The sequence below is a fragment of the Manacus candei genome, unplaced genomic scaffold (genome assembly GCF_025592945.1).
Source record: "Manacus candei isolate 608988 ecotype Guabito, Panama unplaced genomic scaffold, ASM2559294v1 h1tg000046l, whole genome shotgun sequence".
NCBI lineage: Eukaryota > Metazoa > Chordata > Aves > Passeriformes > Pipridae > Manacus > Manacus candei.
Genome location: NW_026138094.1, coordinates 8,729,447 through 8,749,672, shown reverse-complemented (window position 1 = coordinate 8,749,672; position 20,226 = coordinate 8,729,447). Strand labels below are relative to the sequence as shown.

At 45.1% G+C, this 20,226-nt stretch overlaps 1 protein-coding gene across 1 annotated transcript; it reads left to right on the top strand.

Moving 5' to 3' along the window:
- The first annotated feature begins 1,869 nt into the window (after positions 1-1,869).
- On the top strand, positions 1,870-19,983 carry TICRR (TOPBP1 interacting checkpoint and replication regulator). The gene is made up of 22 exons (XM_051796661.1): positions 1,870-2,551; positions 3,084-3,357; positions 3,931-4,172; positions 4,401-4,644; positions 5,133-5,268; positions 6,004-6,146; positions 6,833-7,045; positions 7,589-7,737; positions 8,395-8,489; positions 8,848-8,941; positions 9,109-9,188; positions 9,514-9,750; positions 10,325-10,421; positions 10,638-10,710; positions 11,411-11,551; positions 12,039-12,129; positions 12,643-12,704; positions 13,513-13,668; positions 14,406-14,563; positions 14,773-17,068; positions 18,317-18,421; positions 18,517-19,983. Exons 1-22 carry the CDS (start codon positions 1,901-1,903, stop codon positions 18,633-18,635), a joined length of 5,856 nt encoding a protein of 1,951 aa, XP_051652621.1. The 5' UTR covers positions 1,870-1,900; the 3' UTR covers positions 18,636-19,983.
- The last annotated feature ends 243 nt before the right edge of the window (positions 19,984-20,226 follow it).

Sequence of the window (20,226 nt, the reverse complement as noted above, 5' to 3'; positions counted from 1 at the left end):
GTGCCCAGGGGAAAGCAGCCCTTTTTTCAGCCCCCACGTATCCCTTGGAGAGAAATGCTGGAAACAGGATAAAATAAAGCAAGACTTTTTTAAGTGAAAAAAAATCCTGTCTGTATCAAAGTGTCAACCAAATGTGAGCCCAGTTTACGAACGATTTTTCTTGTGCCTTCTCCCTCCTCCCAAGATACCACATTTATCAGCAAGTAAATGATTGTCCAGAAAGAACCCAAGGACTGTCTGAGAGAGGCCAGTGTCCTTGGGCAGCAGGCAGAGAGGGCGAATGTCTCTGTGAGCACTTCAAGCACTATGCAAGAAGCAGAGGTGTGAGTGATTCTGGCTGTCGCACTGGGAAACACGGTCACCAGGGCTCAGCCAATATCTGACGGCTTTCCCAAGAGCTGGATGGTCTTCAAGAGCAAATACACCGGAGTGGGCAGGAAAGGAGCAGGAGCTTGAGTAGCTGGCAGCAGTTCCTGTGTTGGAAGCGGCCAGGATTTGCTGGGAAATTCCCCTTTGCCCCAGGCTTGTTTTTGGTCCCAGGTGGACTGTGATAAGGCAGGTTTTGGTCACACTCTGCTAAATGTCCTCAGTGGGCTGCTGGGACAGACACCAGTACCTGGGAAATGGCAGTGAGAGCATAATGGGGTTGGCTCTTCTTCAGGGCTCAAACAGGACAATAATGTATCAACAAGCCACAAGAGGCATCTCATGGGCCAAGAGCAACCCCCAGCGAGGAGGAGGGACCCATGGCTCCCCAGGGAGCCTCCAACCCCAAGACTGCAGGCTGCCCTCCACAATTCCAGTCAGAGAGACCTGTTGTCCTTCCCTTGCTCTTGGTAGCAGGTTAGTCCTGGGTACCTAAGTGGATCCGCTCCTCGTTCCAGCTTGTTAAACCCGCTTGTGCTCAGAGTCACCAGCAAAGCCGAACGGGCCGTTTATTGCCCGCTTGTCTTTGTTGCTTTATAAATACAACTAGCTGCTGGTGACACTGGTTTAGGCTGGGACATTCGAGCTCTGGAGAGAAGGGTGGGGCGGCTCCGGTCTGCAGAGCTTCCTCTGCTGCTACCTTGTGCGATCACACCTGGACCTCCCCACATGTCAGCCCTTGTCCAGGTGCCGTGACCCTACAACTTTCCATAGAACCATCAAGGCTGGAAGAGACCTTTAAGATCATCCAGCTCAACCATCAACCCATCACCATCAGTGCGACCAGCAAACCACATCACCCAGCGCCAGATCCAGACAGGTCTTGAACACTTAGAGGGGCGGTGACTCCACCACCTTCCTGTGCAACCTATTCCAATGCCTGACCACCCTAAAAAATGATATTTTTTTTTTTCCTAATATCTAATCTGAATTTGAACCTGAACTTCACCCATACGGGCCCTGGGCTGTCCGTGCCGTTGCTGCGGGGATGCTCGGGGTGGGGGTCCCGTATGGGGCAGCCGGCAGGGCTGCTGGCGGGTGTCGGGTGTCAGGGATGGGGAGGTGCCGTGTGCGGGCAGGCGCGGACCTCTAGCGGCGAGCGGGGCCTGCCGGGGTGCGGGGCGGGCAGGGCCGGTCCCGCCGCTCAACCCCGGTGCCCTGCAGGACCCGCGGCCGCCTCCGTGACGTCGCGACCGCAACGCGTGACGTCACGCGATCACGCCCCCTGACGTCACCGTCACGCGCGCTTTCGCCGTCTTTAAATTTTAAAACGGCGGCGGCCAATGGGCTCGTCCCGCGCACTGGCTCCGCCCCTCCCTGTCGTCAGGCGTGCTCCCGCCAATGGGAGAGCGAGGAGCGGGGCGGTGGGTGGGGCGGGGCTCTCTGCGGCAGCCAATGGGGGCACAAGGAGGCCGAGGGCGCGAGCCGCCGGGTCGGGCCGGGCGAGGCCGGGTGGCCGGTGGCGGCGTGCGCCATGTCGAGCTCCCGCAGCGCCGTGTTCCTGCTGGACACCGCCGGCCCCGCGCGCCGGGAGCCGCTCCAGCGCGGCGCCCTCCGCCTCCTCACGCTTCTGAGCTGCCGCTTCGGCCTCGCCCGCCTCCGCTGGGCATTCCGCTTCTTCGACTCGCTCGGCGGCCGCGGCGGCGCCTCGCGGGGCGGCGGGTTCCGCCCGCCGGGCCCCCGCGCCTGGGAGCGGTTCGAGGAGGAGCTGGCGGAGCGGCTCCGGGCGCGGGGACCCTCGGCCGCCCTGCCCGGCCCCGCGTCCCGCGCCGCCCTCACCCACAGTGGCCTCAAGGAGACGCTGCTCGACTTCCAGTGGGACCGCCCGGAGATCGCGTCCCCGGCCAAGCCGCCCCGCAGGAGCCGCAGGACAGGGCCAGCCGGCCCAGAGCCCCCCGAGGCGCCCCCTGAGGGCTTCGTGAACGCCGTGTTCGTGTTCTCGCCCTGCCCGCACTCGCGTAGGGAACTCCGGCGGTTCGTGTCGGGGAGCGATGCCCCCTCCTCCCCTGGAGAGCCGCCCACGGCGCAGGAGCTGGCGGAGAAACTCCTGCCCAGGAGTGTCCAGGAGCTGCTGGCGGAGCAGAAGATCACGCTGTTCTGGGTGGACACCGCCGAGCGGGCTCAGGTAACAAGGTTATACCGCACAGCTTTCAGCTCTGAGCAGTGGCGGGCCGCCACGCTGCCCTCCTGTATAACAAGGGGGGACAGTTTTCTGCTGTAGTCTTTGGGAGGTAGTGAAAGCTCCTCAGTTACTGCCACATAATCTTCAGGAAGGGACTGAAAACTCAGATAGAATCATCCACGTGGAGGCTGAGATACTGATGGGCTGATATTGATGGGTCCTCTTGTGCTTTGAGTTAGAGGGGAGTTACAGCTATTAAGAATTGCAGATAAGCAGTCTCATGGTTCAGGTGTGTGGATACCAGATTCAAAAACCCAAGCTTGAAAATTTTGACTAGCTCTTAATTCAGTGGGAAGTGTGTTTTCTTTATCAGATTCCTGTGAAGGCTGATAAAGTCCTTAAAAACACTGTGTTTAGATGCTTTGTATCTGTTTCATATGCCAGTTTTGTTAAAAGCATTTAATCTTTCTTTCTTTGGATGAAGGTTCTCTCACTGCCAACGTTAACTTGAGACCTCTCTGTTACTTTATTCCAGCTGATCGAAGCCCCAGATCACGTTGGATACTGGACAATGTTTGAACTGATCTGTCAGACGGGAGGCACCATTTTGCCAGCTGAAGCCTTGGTGCACTGTTTGAGTCACCCTAGGGCAGATGTTGCTCAGTCCTTCCTTGGAGACTTCAGTTTCCCAGTGTCTTGGACCACACTCCTGCCCCTGGATGCGACTCTGAACTGCTTGTTCTCAAAGCCCTCTGTGTATCGATCAGTGTTTCCCCAGCAAGAAGGAACGTTGTTTCTCAGCATGCCTGGTAATAAAAGAAAAGAAAAATATAGATGTGCACGCTGGTAACAGCTCTCATGCAGGGTCCTTGATGACCTTACCTTGTGAATAGTATGTGTAGAAGTAACTTCAGTATTTAAAAGCCTAGGTTTTTTTTAAAAAAAGTTCAGGATATGCTCTAGTTCCTCTGAGAGCTGTTAGCCCATATTTCTGATTTAGCCTCTTCAGTTTTCCATGCTTCTAGACTTTTGGGTGAAGAGATCTTTGCTGGTCCCTCCTTGTAGCAGCGTACTCCCTTTTCTTATACAGTTATTCAATTTATCTAAAATAAGGATACAGATAAAAAGCCCCTTCAAAAGAAAACAGGTTAGCTTTAAAGCAACATGCAGCATGCACGGGCCCTTTCTTCAGTGGTCCCTTCATGCAGTCAGCTCCTTCAGGGCTTGGGGAGGAGGTCAGTTCTGTAGTACACTTATGGTTGAGTATATTCCCCCTTTAATCTTGGAAATCGTCTTTTTTGCATTGAAGTTGTCTCTTTACCTGGATTGGAAAACCCATTTTACTTGCCTTCAGACTTTTACTTTATCCTATCCTTGCACAGGAGGAAAGAAGCAGGAAAGCTGTGCTGTGATCCTGGAACCTCTTGCCATGGGCCAAAGACAACTGCAGAGTCCAGTCAACATCTTTCTGAAAGGAAACTTGATGGACTGGAACTTGGTACAGGCTCGCCACTTCCTCACGGAGAGCTGGATACTGCAGAGCTCTCAGGCTGAGCAGGCAGGATGTAACAGGTCACTGTTTCATCAGCTGTTAAGGACTCTGGTGACTGAAGGACTGCACATGGTAAATATTCCTCTTTGTCTCAAACTAACACCTATTCTGAAATGACCTGTGACAAAAGGGGTGACAGTATCGTGTTGTGAAGACAATGATAGTGGTAATTGCTGCACTGCAAATTGCTCATTTGAATCTAGAAGGACCTTCTAGAAAGTATCTGTGCTCCTTTGGTCTCCATATTTATAGATAAAGTGAACATTTTTCTTTTCCCTTTTTTTTTCTTTTTAAATATAGGTTGCTGAGGTATCTCTGTCTAAAACTTGGTGCCCCTGCACTGCTGTTCTGTCACCGCTTTCTGAGGGTGCTGCAGTTCTGACTGTGCTTGGTACTGAGAGGACTGCTGAAGTTCAGCGATGCAGCCTGGAAGGAGCTGTAGTGGAGGACTCTTCCCAAGACTCTGTTCTTCATCTCCCAGAGATTGTGAACAGTGTTTTGAGTAAAATTGACATGTCGGTGGAAGATCCGCTGGCCAGTCTGGGTAGGTGTCAGGAAATGCAAAACTCTCCCTCTTTTGATCTCTAGGTCTGACTTAGAGTGGAAGAATCTAAAGCTAATGATTTTCTCAGTGAGGTGTCTCTCGTTTTCACAACTTGTTCGTTTTGTCAACTGTAGCTCAGGCCTTGTGAGGTGATGCAGAAATCTGCATGGTTGTACCTTTCTGTTTTATTGACAAAGTGTTAGCTTCCATTAGCTTGTAGATAAAGTGCAGCTATGTGTGCTTGGGGACAGGTTTTTAGAAGGAGGTTTCCTAGAATGTGTGACATAGGCCATCCCTGTCCAGTAAAGCCTTTGGGCGTGGTTGCAAGGCAGCTGTTCGAGTAAATCTTCCTCAGGAGTCTCAAGGCCTGTTGTATTAGCTATGAAATTACCTCTCCAGGATCAAAGGCTGGGGAGCCTCTGTGAAGGCTGGGACCTTTTGCCACTTAATTTAGTTTTTCTAATTTGTGTGTGTGTGTGTGCTCACAGGAGAAGAAACTCCAGTGCCAGAGTGGGTCCAACGGGAACTGTCCCATACAGGGGGCTGGCATCCTTCAGTGCTGGAAACATGGTATCCTGCATCGAATGCTTGTGGAGCAAGCTCAGATTTGATGGAGTCCTTCAGGTATTTTTCTGAAACATATCTCTCATGAGTAATAATCAAGGATTTCTGCTTCCTGTCAAGGGAGTATGGCTGTAGCATTGCTTAGAGTTCTAGAATTAAGTGCTTTTCTAGTGCTTTTATTTCTGTACTCAGTTTTTTGTGGGCTTTTACTTCATTATCTGTTGGTGTATAGACAAAAGGATGTGAGAACAGGATGTTTGGGTAGCAGTTTGTGTGGATTAAAGTCTTGACAGTCTCAGGAGTGATACAAGTCACTTAAAATGACCTTAAGCTACTTGGGAAATGTCAGACTTCAGCTTTTCTTATGGTATGATAAGATCCACTGCAAGATATTGAAGATAGTGGTTGTGTTCTAACAGTTGGTATTTACTTGTAATGAATGAGCTTGCTTTCTTCAAAGAGGTTGCTGAGTGAAACAAAAAAAAGCCTAATACAGGGTAATTTAGAAAGCACAAAGCTACTTATGTGGTTTTGGGGTACAGGGCAGTGGTGTATCCATTGTACATCAATGTAAAGCTTGTTTCCAACTTGGTGTGACCCTTTTAAAGGTGGTTTGGGTTTTCTGTATCTCTTAAGTGTGTTGGGGAACAGGTGATGAAGGAGTTACTGGCATGTGCTACTTGCACTATATTGTTGTGGACTGGAACCTAGAAAAGCCTTGTTTTTGTCCACAGGGATATGCCTCCCATTCCCATCTTTTTTTGATAACTGTATTGATTTGCTCTTTCATTATAGACTTCTGCAGGTTCCTTGTGCTAATGGGAAGGATGATGCAGACCAGTCTGATGTGGAGCTCTCAGAAAGTCTATCTGATCTGTACCAGAGAAAATTCAGTGAAACATCTGCTACAGCTGGGCCAGGAAATAACAAAAAAAGACGTATGTATACTTTGGGATTATGTGTGCCTGTTGTCAATAAAAGATGATGTGTGAACCCCAGAGATCTGTGCTCTGCTGGGTAGTGGCATGCTTTAGATTTTTTTGTTTAGGGATGGTCTCATTTCCATATTAGTATTAGGTTTGTCCTGTAGTAGAAGCCAAATTACTGCAATTCAAGGCTGTGCAGTGACTGACAAAAGCAACATGCAGAGCTCTGCAGTTTGAAACAAGGACTGCTCCAACTACGAGTAAATATTACAACCTCTCAACTTTATTCTTATTAGAGAAATAAAACATTTTCTTCTAGAAGAATTTAATCATTGCATTTCCCTACACTAACCACAGTTGATGTATCCCCAAGCCCTGCTCTGTCAGCTGGTTCTATTTCTGTGATATAAAATTGCTTCCTATATATATAACTTTTCATTATACCTATATAAGTTCTTATGCAGAGCAGTAGTTTTCATCCACTTTTTACTTGGAGAAGTAGCTGCCTGCTACACTGCCTGTACATGGATTTCATGGAGAAATGCCAACCTTTTGGGCCATGTTTTCCTCCTGAAGGTTATTGGTCTCACTTGATGATAACACAGAGTTCAGTGTTGTGCTCTGCCTCAGGCAGAGTTCCTGCCCCAGTGTCCCTGATGGTAAAACTCCTTTTTTTTTTTTTTTTTATGGCACTGTAGGTGGAGTTCCCCGAACTCCAGTCAGGCAGAAGATGAAGACCATGTCCAGATCCCTGCAGATGCTCAATGTAGCAAGACTGAATGTAAAAGCTCAGAAGTTTCAACCTGATGCTGTACCACCTGCAGTGAATGAGAAGGTTCCACAGAAGCTTTCAGCAAAAAGATTGGATGACAAGGTGGAAGGAAAGGAAAAGGCACTTAAAATACCAATTGGTGTGTGTTAAGTCCTGGTATCTTCCTATCCTGATATATCTCATATGAACTTTCGATATCCTGATACAAGAGTTCATACAGGATTTTTATGGAAGGGAAAGGGAAGGTTAATAGTGCAGTATTCAGTGCCAGGGAGCAGATCAATGTTTGGGTTTCTGTATCTTCAGCGTCGCAAAGAATAGTAATTTTTTTCTACCCTTCTCTCTCTTTATTTAACCAAAATAGGTAGAGGGAAGCACCCATCAAGGTGTAACTGGAAATGTAGTCCTCTTTACTAATTAGGTAGAAATAAAGGGCATTTCTTGACTGCTGTAGTAGCCTGAAAGTTTGCTCACCTTAAGCAAAATTTGATTTCTGATTATAAACTTGATTTAACTTATAATAATGTCATGGGTCTGGACCTGGGACTGGTTCTGTTAGTGTTCTGTGGGCTTGATGCATCTTTGCTGGAGAAAATATTTTTGACCTCCTCTGTTTTCCTCCTCAGTTGGAATGAGTTGTGGTAAACAGGCATTGAGTTAACACAGACCATTTCCCTTGCAGACTTCCAAACAGAGGAGGAGCTGCAGTCCCGCTTAATAGAGAGCTACCAGAAGGCTGTTGCTGAGGGAATTCAGTTATCTGCGTGTGCCCAGAATATGATCACAGCCATTAAAAGGTTCTTGAAAGTACAAGATTTCAAAGAGAAAGAGGTAGGTAAGAGCACGTGGGCAGGGTTGTTACTGATCTGGAAGTTGGAGTTTTTACTATTTCCTTCATCTCTGAAGTTTTATGTGCAGCTGCATGTAGTTGAAACCACAATCACTAACTGCTTCTATCTGTTGATTCAATACTGACAAACTGGGTAGTTGTAGACGAATGTAGGAAAATCCAGTTCAGTTACCCATTTACACACCTTTGCTAAAGGTTGCAACAGATGTCCTCCCTTTACATTGACCTTCCAAATCCTAATTTCAAAGACAGTATTTTTAAATACATTCTTGAAAAAATGTATTTAAAGAAGGTATTTACAGTCTTTAATACTATGCATAGACTTAAAATAACCTGAAACCAAAATTGGTAAACTTTTGAATAATTGAAGAAAAATACTGTGAGAAACAAATCCATAGTAACTGAGGAGGACCTGAAGCTGCAAGCGACCTCTGTGATTTCAAGATCACAGTTTTTCTATTTCTCATTGTGACTTTGCTGCTGAAAGAAAAAGATAATTGCTTTCCTTGAAACAAAAGAGAAAAAATTGGGCTATTCCCAAAAGAATGGCTTAGGGGGATGACCGAAGCCAGGAGGGAACCTGCCCTACAGACAGGGAACAGAATTGAAGGTTTTATTGTAATTATGTGTGTTTGCAGGTGGCCTGTGTGGAAAGAGTCAGAAACCATCTCCTGAAGACCAGCAAAATGCTCAGACAACAGCACGGCTCACAGAAGGAGACCAAAGTCAGAGAGTATGAGACACTGTATTTACTTCAGCTTCTGAGATTCTGTGGAGTTGGTTAGCAATTTTTAATGGTGGCATTTTTGTACAAATGGAAAAGTATTGACATGGGGCAAAAATTTCAAGGAGAATCTCTGGTCACAGTAAAACCATTTCATTAAATGCAAATATGCCCATGCTGTGTGATAAGCAGTGCAGCCTATATCTGAAATGAGGCATCTCCCCTGCCACCAAAATGAAATGCTAACTAGATTATGCTGTCAAAAGGAGCTACTTCCCTTCCCATTGCTTTTTTGAGCACACCTTTTGCAGTAAATATGCTGCTTCCATTAGAAAAAAAGGTAGTGGATAATTACTTGTTTTCTTAGGTGCCGACTTCAGGTATTTTTGCGCCTTGAGTTGTGCCTTCAGTGCCCTTCGCTGCAAAGCAATGCTGACGAAATGGAGCAGCTGTTGGAAGAGGCAAGTAAATTATAGAGCGAGTTGTGTTTCTGGGTGGCACTAGAAATGCAGACCTGGAACCTGCAGTTTTCCTTTGATATTACTCTAACACTATATTCCTTGCTAAAATATCTGATGCCGCAGCTGTCCCAACTTAATCCATTTTCCCACCTGACTTTCTCTTCCAGATGACAGATGTGCTGCGCATTTTATGTCTGACCGAAGACCCGGGGTATCTTACTAAGTTTCTAGAGGAAATACTGGAATTGTGAGTTCTTCGGCATGACTGAAATGTTACTGGGGACTGTGGTTTTGGTTGGATGTTGTCTGTGACTAGACAGCAATCTACAGCTTTGATTTGCTGCATCTTTGTAATTTGCAGAAATTTAGACATGTTGTTTGTTACGTTTATGTTTTGATTAAAGAAAGAGCAACCGATAAGTAAGTAAACTAATTAAAAAGCCCAGTTGATATTTGGTTGGTTTTTTTTTAATTAACATGTAAGAACAAGGATTTAGTTCAAACCTTGGGACTGAAACACCAACAAGTTTGAGTGGGAATGTATTTGATGTGGGTTCTCTCTGCTGCTCCAGGTACATGAATTCTATACCAAAGACTCTCGGAGATATTTACTACGGTCTTGGTACACAAATACCCCCGAAACTGGCAGCTGTTCTGCCTTCAGACTTCTTCAGTGATGACTCCATGACTCTGGACAGCAAATCTCCAGGCCTTCCACCGTCTTTATCGTCTGTCTTGACTCCCAGCACTGTTCGCACAGAGAGTGACCAGCTGGAGGAGCTGCGCACCAGATCTGCCCAAAAGAGAAGGTAATAATTCCAAACAGGAGGCAGCTTTTTGTTGCAGCCTGGGCTGTAACTGAGGAGTTATCTAAGCTGCAGATTTCTGTTGCTGAATAGCTGGCTGGAGCAAACAGACACCTGCTCATAACTCTGCAAGCCTGAAAGAAATATTAGGGGCTCTAATTTTTCATTTTAACTAACCATTGTTGACCGTATGAAAACATAATCTTGATTGTGTATTTGCATCTTATGCAAAAGTACATGAGCATCTTCCATGAAAGGAAAAGGATGTTCTGCTCTGCAGTAGGTGACCCTATATTGTTAAAGTTAAAACTGATTTACTGTAGTTCTCTATGTTGGGAATTCTGTGTATGTTTTAACAAATTGTGAATAAGCTTCAATACCAACCTTAAAGTTAGGAATTGCTATTTATATTGCAAATCATCCCTCAGTGTTGTAGTAAGTGAGGTACTAATGCAGTTTGCAATCAATTTAGGTAAACACTTCCTATCTCTAGAGTCAAACCTAACTTTAATTGTCAGTAGGTTGATAACTGTGCTTCTGGTCTTATGCTAACTTAGTCTTTGTATACTTTCTAAAGGAATCACGTGTTAGCCAGACACAGGAGCATGACAGAAGCACCACAGAACTTGCGTCAAATTGAAATTCCCAAGATGGCCAAGAATCCCATCAGAAAGGTAAAACTCTTCCAAAAGGGTTATGTGTGAGTTGTGACACTTGAGTGCAAAAAACTCTTGCTCTGTATTCCCCTAGTAAGTGTACCCTGTGTCAGCTGTACAGAGATCAAATTGCCTTGAAGGAGAAATTGAAGTGTGTAGTTCAGAGCTTAGTTAATATGCTTAATTAAACATAACATTGCGCTGCTGGTGAGGCTGATTTCTTCTTTGTTTCAGGAGAACTCCCGTTCTTACCTTGCTCCTGAGAAGTCCCAACAGATGCCTTTGTTGCAGAAAGAAGCAGTGCAAGGTATATTGACTTCTAGCTTTTTCATGGAAAGGTGCATCTTCAGCACATGTTCTCCCTGTAAAATTTAGTGAACCACGATGAAATTATGCTGAGGCACATTGGAAATGAGAAGGAAGTTTTGCTGAATTCTGTAAAAACTTTGAGGAAAAGATACACGGTATTCTGTGTGCTCATGTGCAGAAAAGTTAAATCCTGCATCCTCCAAAAAAAACCCTTTCCATTCTTCCTTGAATCTTGAAATTATTTCCATCTTCTCTGTCCTGAAAAGAAAATCGGGACAAGATTAAATTCCTATATCTGGAAACAGGATATCACCCCACAAAATAATTAATGAAAATAAATCCCACATTTATTGTTCTCTGAACCAATGTGTTTCAGTTGAGATTTTGTAGTGCACCTAATGCTGCTCCACATGGACACTGACTGGCTGCTTGTTCTGCTATGGCACCTTCTTGTAGCTTATTGTTGGGATAATGTAAATAATACAAATTTATAAGAGAAGTCTGGAGTGGATTTAGAGGAGGACATGTTCCAGTAGCAGAAAAAACAACTTTTCAATGCTTTCTGGCCTCTAAAAAGTTGTCTTACCATGTTGGTGTATTTTTCCCGTCTCTGGTGTCCTGACAAAATTACCTTCCTGTGATTTTTTTTTTTTCCTTTTTTCCTCCTATTTTTAATTTGATCTTTTCTTGCTTCACAGAAGTTACAAAGGTAAGGAGGAACCTCTTCAATGAAGAGATACTTTCACCATCGAAAAGGTCTCTGAAAAAGATGCTTAGAAGCCAGTCAGTGTCTGCTGTGGAAGGCTTAAAATACAAATGCACTGATGAAGGCACCAAAGGTAGGACATGACTTGCACGTGTAGGATTGTTGGAGAGGAGTTTTTGCTAAAATTCCTATTTTTGCTTTCTCAGTTCTATGAAACAATTATAATCTGTTTTTCAATAAAGAGAAAAGGTGGCCATTGCTGTGGTGTTTGGAGGGTGAATATTGATGGTATTGAAACTGAAACCTATTTTTTACTGAACTCTACATCTCAAAGAAATCCAGTGTTAAAAATTTTTGATTAAAAAAGGATCTGTGAAAGAAAGATGAAGAAATCTCAGTAGATTAACTCTGTCTGACATGGTACTATTAATAATACTGAGTGGGAAGGAGGTGTGGACACTGGACTCTGAAATCATGATAGCTTGTGAATGCTGGAAGGCTGGTGCACAGTGATTCTGTACAGACTGTCCTTAAGCTGAAGCCTGTACAAAACTGTGTTTATTTACTTGTCCCAAGTGCTTTATAATTGTGTGATGTTACAGCTCTTGCATGATTTTTAGATCATCGCAAGTTGTTGACCAAGAGAGTTGCAGAAACACCACTACATAAGCAGGTCTCCGGGAGACTCCTACAAAAGCAGATCAAAGGCCGGTGAGTTAAGTTCTTTCTAAGTTTCTTCAGTAAGTATTGGATGTCTAAATAATGGTTATGAGCACAAGTACCAGGTATCTTTGTGGTCAAAGTGTCATCTTTGCTTAAGGCAGTAAGAGAACCAGTGGAGGCTGAGTTCCATTGCTTAAGTGGGGGGAATACTGCTGCTTCCATCATGTAGGTCAGGCTGCTTTAATTCCTGCAGCTAATGTCTCTTGAGGTTCAGTTGCTGATTCAAGGGCTTCTGAAAAGGCCTATGCTGTATTTTGTGGACTCCAGGTTGAATTCTAGCATTTACTTCCATGTAGAACTGCTACCTGTACAGCTAGGGAGTAACCCATGCTAAATCGTGTGTTAATAGGAGGCAAAGCACTCAGTAATTTCTCACTTAGAGTAGCCCACAAAGCAACATATTGGTGTAGGATGGAGTACTACTTTTCAGTCTCTGGGAAAAGTTCCGTTCCTGTCAGTGTGCTTAGTATGCTAAGACCAAAATGTCTGTTGTTTCTCAAGGTCTTCTGATCTAGGTTGTGACACTGGTGTTGTAGAAGAATCTCCAGAGAAGGCTATATATGGTAAGCACTGATTTTTCATGAAAGGTGGTTTGGCTGTGTTGTAGCTTGTAAGATAAGCGTGTTTCAATTTACGTAGTAGTCAGTACAGAAGTGTTGTACTGTTCTTTTGGTGGAGCACAGCTGCCTCTGATAGAACCACTTGCTGCTCACTGCTTTAACAGCCCTGTGTAGTAGAAGTTAGGAAAGAAAGGTAGATAGTAACTCTTGTAAATGAAAATGCATGAAGGACTTTGAGGGTGAACAAGATTCTGAGCTTCTGTAATTACTGTCAAACCAGCACATGCTTTTTTTTTAATGTAACTTCACCATGTTGTGCTGTGACCTTAATACTGCTCTGATTCCTGCTGTAACAGACAGCCACCTGGCTCTGTGGAGTGTCTCTTATGTTGGCTACTGCTGTTCCTTATCCCAGGAAGGAAGAGGAAAACAGCATGGCTGGGCAAGCAGGAAGATGAAATCACAACAAAAAAAGAGACGAGAATTAACCAGTCTTTTAACCTGGATATAACTTGCATTGAACATGGCTTTTCTAGCATTCCTTTCCATATAATTGCTAGAGAGGAATGAGAGTAACTATGACTTAGAGGAGGGGGCATCATAGTTTAGAATGAGATTTATATGCATAAAAATTCCAGATCCTCAAGAAAGTTGAAGCTTTCTTCACACACTTGCCTCCATGTGTGAGGTAGTTTGTTGTACGGAATTTTCTTCTTGGAGTGTGCCTGTTTCAGTTACAAACTGTTCCTGATGATGTGCCCATTGCTGAGGGAGAAGGAAGGCTCAGTCTCCAATGTTCTTACCTTTTCAGAAGCAAGTTTGAGAAGAAGCCCACGCATCAAACAGCTGTCTTTGAACAGGACCTGCTCCAGTGCTTTCTATTCCACTACACAGCGAAGCTCAAAGAATTCACAGCGCGTCCACCAGGGACAAGAAGAGGAGAGCTGTGCACTGCAGGATGTAGAAGGTACTGACTGGGATTTGAGCAGACTGATACTGCTGATCTGAAAAGCTGACATGGATAGCTCTGAGTTTGATTTGATTTGGCTCTACAAGACACTGTAAGAAGCTAAGAGCTGTCATGTAATATCTTCCGTAGACAGAAATTCATCCCCAGTAATTATTTTTAATTGGTAATCTGAATTTGGAGGATGGTAAGGCAGCTATTTTGATGATGAATTCACTGCCGACTTAAGAAACCAGTCAGGCCCATCTAACAGAATACCACTGATTGTCAGTCTGTATTCCTTAAATGCAGTGAAATCCTTGTAAAATATGGGACAGAAATCCTGAAGCTTACTTTCAGTCTGCTCTGTGGCAGCATAAAGCGGTGACTGATGGGATCTTCTTTGCTGGCTTTCTCAGTAGGATTATCAGCTAAAAATGGTGACACTTAGTTCTTTATATTGTACTTACTAGAATCCTTAGTCATGAACCAGAACTATCTAAAGCTACAAGCTATAAATAGAATAAGAGGCTGAGCTATCTTGTACATTTTTTTGCCATTGAAGTGCTCTTTCTACAGATGGATATTAATTTCATATTGGGAAATAACCATAATTCTGGTGAAGCTTTAACGTTTGGCTAGAAAAGAACATGCCAGGGATATGAGCTTTTTACACTACTTTTTCCTACATCTGAAATGATTCAGACAATTGTGGCACATTAGTTGTGTTAGTTGAATTGTACTGTTTCATTTTATAGGCCTTAAGCAGCATTCAGAGATCCCCCCTGTGCAGACTCCCAAGAGGTTTTTCTTTGGTGCAGTCACTGACAAGTGTAGTCCTGCAGTGAAGCATTCACCTGGAAAGAGGAGAACGAGAAAAGACTCCTTACACTTAGAGGAAGTAACCTCCTGTCAGGTAGAAACAATTACCTCCCTCTCTCTTTCTTCCCATCCTGTTTTTCTATTCATGTTTAATCAGACCTATGCATCTTAAATTTAGTGTTTGTTAAGTCTAATCAAATGGAGGGTTGTGTTTTAAATTTTAGGAAGTAAATAAGGAGATGGGTAGATGATACTGTTGGAATAGAACAAGCATGATTCTTTAATTTATTTTTTCTCCTGCAGACTCCTAGGAAAACACCTCATAAATTTGCCTGCAAGCTGCTGAATTCTGCCAGTAAGCCACCAAGGAGATCACCTCGCATTGCCCACAGGACACCACAGAAGCTGGAGAAGACTCCTGGCAAAAGTCCAGCAACTAAGCAGACTGTAGCTAAGTGTTTGGGAAAGTACTTTTCTCCTCCTGCACAAAGGGTTAAGTCACCATCTGCGTTAACTGAAAGTAAGAGGGTTCACTTTCTGCAGGTAACTTCTGAGGACTGTTCTACAGCACAAAGACTTTCCCCTCCTTGCAAAGAGTCTGTCTTACAAACATCAGAACACAAAGAGTTCACAGCACTCAGTGCCTCATTATTGTCTCCAACAGATTCAAATCCAACTACTTCTTCCCCCTCTGCCATCCAGGAAAGGTGTTTTACAGAACTGCAAACTCCAAGACGTTCCTTGAGATACCTCTCAAAATTAGCATCTCCAGTTGGTGCTCGGAGGCAAATCCTCACAAAGGAAATTCAGATGCAGTCTGATCCGTTATCTGAAGCAACTAAAAGGACTCCCAGGAAACACGAAGATCCAGGTTCAAAGTTGTTTACAAGCCCACTGAGTACAGAAATACCTCAGCTTGTTGTGAGGCTCGAGCCTCTCTGCAGTTCTCTGCTCTGTGGAAGTTCCATGAACACTGTGACAATCTCCTCTGCTTCCCGTGCACAGGCTGGGGAGTCTGACCGGGAACTTAGTGCATCTAAACCATCTTCTCAGAAGTCTCCAGGTATTACTGGCACTTCACTGAGGTCCCTGCTTCACACATCCAAGCAGGCTAATTGTGAACCAGATTCTAGAGAAGAGAACCTCATGCTTGCATGTGCAGCACCTTCTGAAAATAGGGACAGTCATCATGATAGTGGTAACTGTTCTGTAGAAAGCCTTCAGCCTCATCAGTCTCAAGTTACTGAAAATACCTCTGTGTTGCAGAAAAATAAACAGATGGATGTAGCATCTCAAAAGTCTCCTTCAAGAGAGGACTTGGAAAACTTGGAAAAGCATTTGTCTCCAAAGCCTTTTGCTGGAGAGCAGGTGCATGCACAGGATGCTGAGATAGACTGTGAGCCATTGGTTAAGGAGGGGATCTCCATTGCAAACACCTGTGAGTCCTCCCTAAGTGATTTGCAAACAGTTAGTGATGACTTGGAACCAAGAACTCTGGTGAGGGAAGAATGTATGGCGCTGAAGGCTCCAAGTCTCAAGAGACGCTCCAGATTTGCCCTGAGCGCGTCGCCTTCTGTGCCAAAGTCTGCCACAGCCTATTCCTTGCGCTGCACTGCAGACAGGAGGCAGCGGGAGGCTGCAGCACGGATGGGAGATCCTCAACTTGTAGCCAAGTTCTCCACTCCTAAAAATGGTAACAAACTGCCTTCTGCCAGCCCACCGACCTATGAAGTTGAAATGGAAATGCAAGCTTCAGGCCTGCCCAAACTTCGCATTAAGAAAATTGGCTCTTGCTCATCATTGGAAGTTCAACCTGAAGCAAGTGCCAGCAAATCCAAGGGAGGAGAAAGCCCCTTTAGTGATCTTGCTATGACCTTGTGTAGCAAGCACCCAGGAAAACTGGCAGCTGCCTGTGTTTCACCGTCCTGCTGTCGTTCTTTCCACAGTACACCTGGGAAAGGTGCGGGCCAGACCTACATATGCCAGTCATACACCCCAACAAGCTGTGCCTCTAACGTCACTTCCCCCTTCCCCATGGAACCAGGAGTTTTCCAGACGCCTTCTCCAAAGCAGAAGGGGAAGACTACCCCAGATGCCATCAAGGACTGGCCTCGGAGAAAGAGAGCAGCAGGCAGCACTGCCAGCACGAGCTGTGGTCAGAGCGAGAGGAATGCTGATGAACGGGCATGGATGTCAGCAGGCAGAGAAAGAGTGATGAGGATCTCAGAGCATCTCAGCAGCAAAGTAACAAATACTCCTGGGGAATTTGAACTGGAAGGGATTTGCAGGCTCCAGGATCAGGCATCTCCTAGTGACTCTGAACCCAGGGCTGATGAGGACTCTGCCATGGGAACTTTTGACTTGAAGTCTCAGAAGCGGGTCTTTACTTATCTATCACCAGAAAAGGAGGAGAATCACGATGCCAAGAGATCGTGCACTGATAGGTGCAGTTTGGATCTCACTGACTTTTCCACAGATGAGGGAAACAGAAGCAAATCAAGGACAGGCTCTGTACTTCCTGAGAAACCAGGAATGTGTGCACTCAAAGCATTGGAGCAGCACAGTAGTCTAGGGGATGACGATGTCTTCCTTTTGTCAGGTAATTAAGTGGCATGAAAGATGCTCCACTGAAATTCAGATTTGGTTAAAAATGGGGGTTAGACAAAAACAAGAACACAGTTGTTTTCTGTGTAACTATCTGAGGGAAAATGAGGTGGAAGGGGAGAGTGGCTTGTAGGAGACATGGAAGTTAATTATGTGGAGAGGCAGACTGGACATGAGGAGTTCATCAATGGTGTATTAATGATGGGAGAGATATCAGAGAAATATAAAAGAGCAGGAGGCTGGAGGAATTAAAAGGAAAGTTTGAGAACTTGAGGAGGGAGGATCCCACTTGCACCGAGCTGATGATTTATTTGGGTTCACGTTGATGCCACTAGCTGTTTCTGCCCAGTGTCCAGCTCTGAAACCAACTGTCTTAAGTCCAAAGTTTGGCTGTTTCAGCATAGACTTGGAGCCATGACAAGGTTAGTCCTATGGATGTTGGTATTAATTGGTGCACCAATTTTTCCATCTGCCCGTGGTGGGCCTGTTGCAAGTGGGTATCAGAAATGATTCCCTTGCTGGCAATAATATTGTGTCAGTAGGTGTGTAAGTTTAAGATGCCTCTTTGCTTTTGCTGTGAGTACAGATGATTCAGCTGACCTCAGTGAAATAGGCTGTCTCAGATCTGTAAACAAGGCCTTAACACAAATACTTAATCCAAATACTTAATCCAGTATTGTTGTAGAAATTACTTGTTACAGGAGACTCTGGCAGGTGTTCTGAAGTCATTGCATTAAGTTTCAGTGTCTGTTTCCTCTTGTAAAGAAAGGTTTGTATACAGAGGCAGTGTCTTATTTATTCAACAGTTATTACAGAAGAAAACAGGCAAACTTTAAAGCAACATCAGTCCATAGTTAGGACATGAAATAACAAGTGTTTTGCTTTAAGATGGTTCCGTAAGAGACTTTCTGTACCTACAGCCCTTGTGGTTGTATTTACATATCATCATGATTGTAACAGTTTTCTTCCAGGACATGTGAGTTACCTGAAGACTAAGAGTTTAATAGAGTGAAGCATTCTTCTGCTGAACCACCTGAGAAAACTAAATGTGCTAAGAGCTAATTCCAGGCTGCTGTTAACCTTTCTTGAACGCCAGAAACCCACTGTGCCAGCCTAGGGTTTGTTTCAGATAAAGTATCCCTTGTACTGCTGGCGGTTTCGAGGTAGCATAAAGGCTGTGTGTGAAACTTAACACTGGAGTTGTTGAGTGGTTTTGCTGCAGCTTCTCACTGTGCTTCCCCAGGCTCAACTCCACCCTTGAAGAGCACACTCTCGACCAGCAGCCTTCTCGCCCTGACCCAGTCCCCCCTGCTGTCCCCACCGCCGCCTCGGAGGAAGTGTGTCCAAGGTAACAACTTGTCTCCCGTTGTCACTCGGCTTCTTGGAGTCACCGGTGAACTCTGGCAAACTGTGGCTTTCATGTATTCTTTCTGTTTTTTGTAGAAGAGGAATCTGATGCTGTCCAAATTGCTGCCAACCAGGAGCTGTCTCCATTCCACATGAGGGTTTCCAGGAGGCGTCCCCTTAGCAGGACTTACTCACGGAAAAAGCTTCTCTGCTGAAGTTTGGAGCCAGGACAGCATGGGAAACTTAGCGTTATCCCGGCTGGACAACACACTTTTTAACAAGGACCTTGTATTTGGTGCTGGACGGGGGCTGCCTTGAGTTGGTAGGAGACTGGATGCAAGCACGTGGCAGTGGAATTAAGGACCACTGTAAAAGTTTGTGGTGTTTTTAAACATCGCTTGCAGCATCTCTCCATCCACACAAAACCTGTCTCAGTCTTTCTGGCACTTCTTCTTACGGTAGCTTGCAGTGAGCTCTGTAGTGAAGGTTCAATTCTCCCAAGTCAAGAGGGAGAATTTTCACTTTTCTACAGCTTTCTTGTAAAATAAACCAATGTCCCTTAATCCAAAAATCTGTCTTTAGCCTGAGGAATGGGGGCTGCAGGAAGGAGGATGCTGGGGGTGAATGGGTACAAAACAAGCTGCATGCTCCTGCTGTGTCTTGTCCTCATACTAACTGGATCCCTCAGTGCTCCAGTTTGCCACAGCTTAGTAGAAAATAGCAAGCACATTAATTAATTACTCAACTGGTAAGAGTACAGAGGAGGGGAAAAATAACTTGGCTGGGAACATCTTTGTAGATGATGAATGGTTTGGTGCGTCTGCTCCTGGCCACTGCTGGATAAGCAGGTGCTGATGGAGTGACTTCATTGTCCTTTTCTGCAAACTTGCAGTGAGCCAGAGAAGACTGGCTGGGGAAATGACCTTGAGAGGTAAAACTTGGATGGAATAACTGGAGATGATAGCTCCAAGACTACCCAGCTGAGTCACTGATTAAATGGTGACTTGGTTGCCTGTGACACGTTTGCATTCTAACCCCATGCAGAGAGCAGGAGCTGTGATTCAGTGCCTGAGATGTAGCCTACAAGGGGCTAAAATGGTGTGTGATCTTGAGATGAATTTTTTCACAGTCAGAATCACAGAATATTCTGAGTTGGAAGAGATCCAGAAGGATCCTTTGCCTTAGGATAGTGATGTGCATGGCTGGATTTCAGAGAATTCACCCCACTGTGTCTACTGAATGCACAGGAAGTGGAGAGCTATGAAGGTAATGTGAGGTCATCCTAAAACCAGGCATGGCAATGCTGAGGTTTGCTCGGTGGCTTTAAGGGGTTAGATGGGATTGAATGGAGCTTCTTTCCTGGGAACACTGTTGTGAGGAACTGACACTGTGTTGTCAGTTTCCCCCTGCAAAGAAGGGAGGAAGCGGGTACTCACTAGTGGTTATTTTGCTTCTGAGAGAGGTGCATCTGCTTCAAGGAGGTGGACTGATACACAGGCATGGAGATCCAAATCTACTACTTACTTCCAAGTAGGATGGACTCCTATTTTCCCTATTGAAGATTTTTGTTTCGGTGGCAGAAAATAATCTTGTGCAACTCAGCCACACCCAGAGCCCCCAGTAATATTCCCCCCCCCCCTTACTGCCATACTACTGCTAGCAAGGAGGAAGATCAGGTGGTTCCTACATCAGATGCTGGCTTTTTTCTTGGTGTGTTACTCCTCAAGTGGGGGTTGTGGTAGCTGTGTACCTCATGATTTCAGGCTGAAGCAGTTGCTTGCTTTTTGGGGTCAGGTGGCCAAGCTG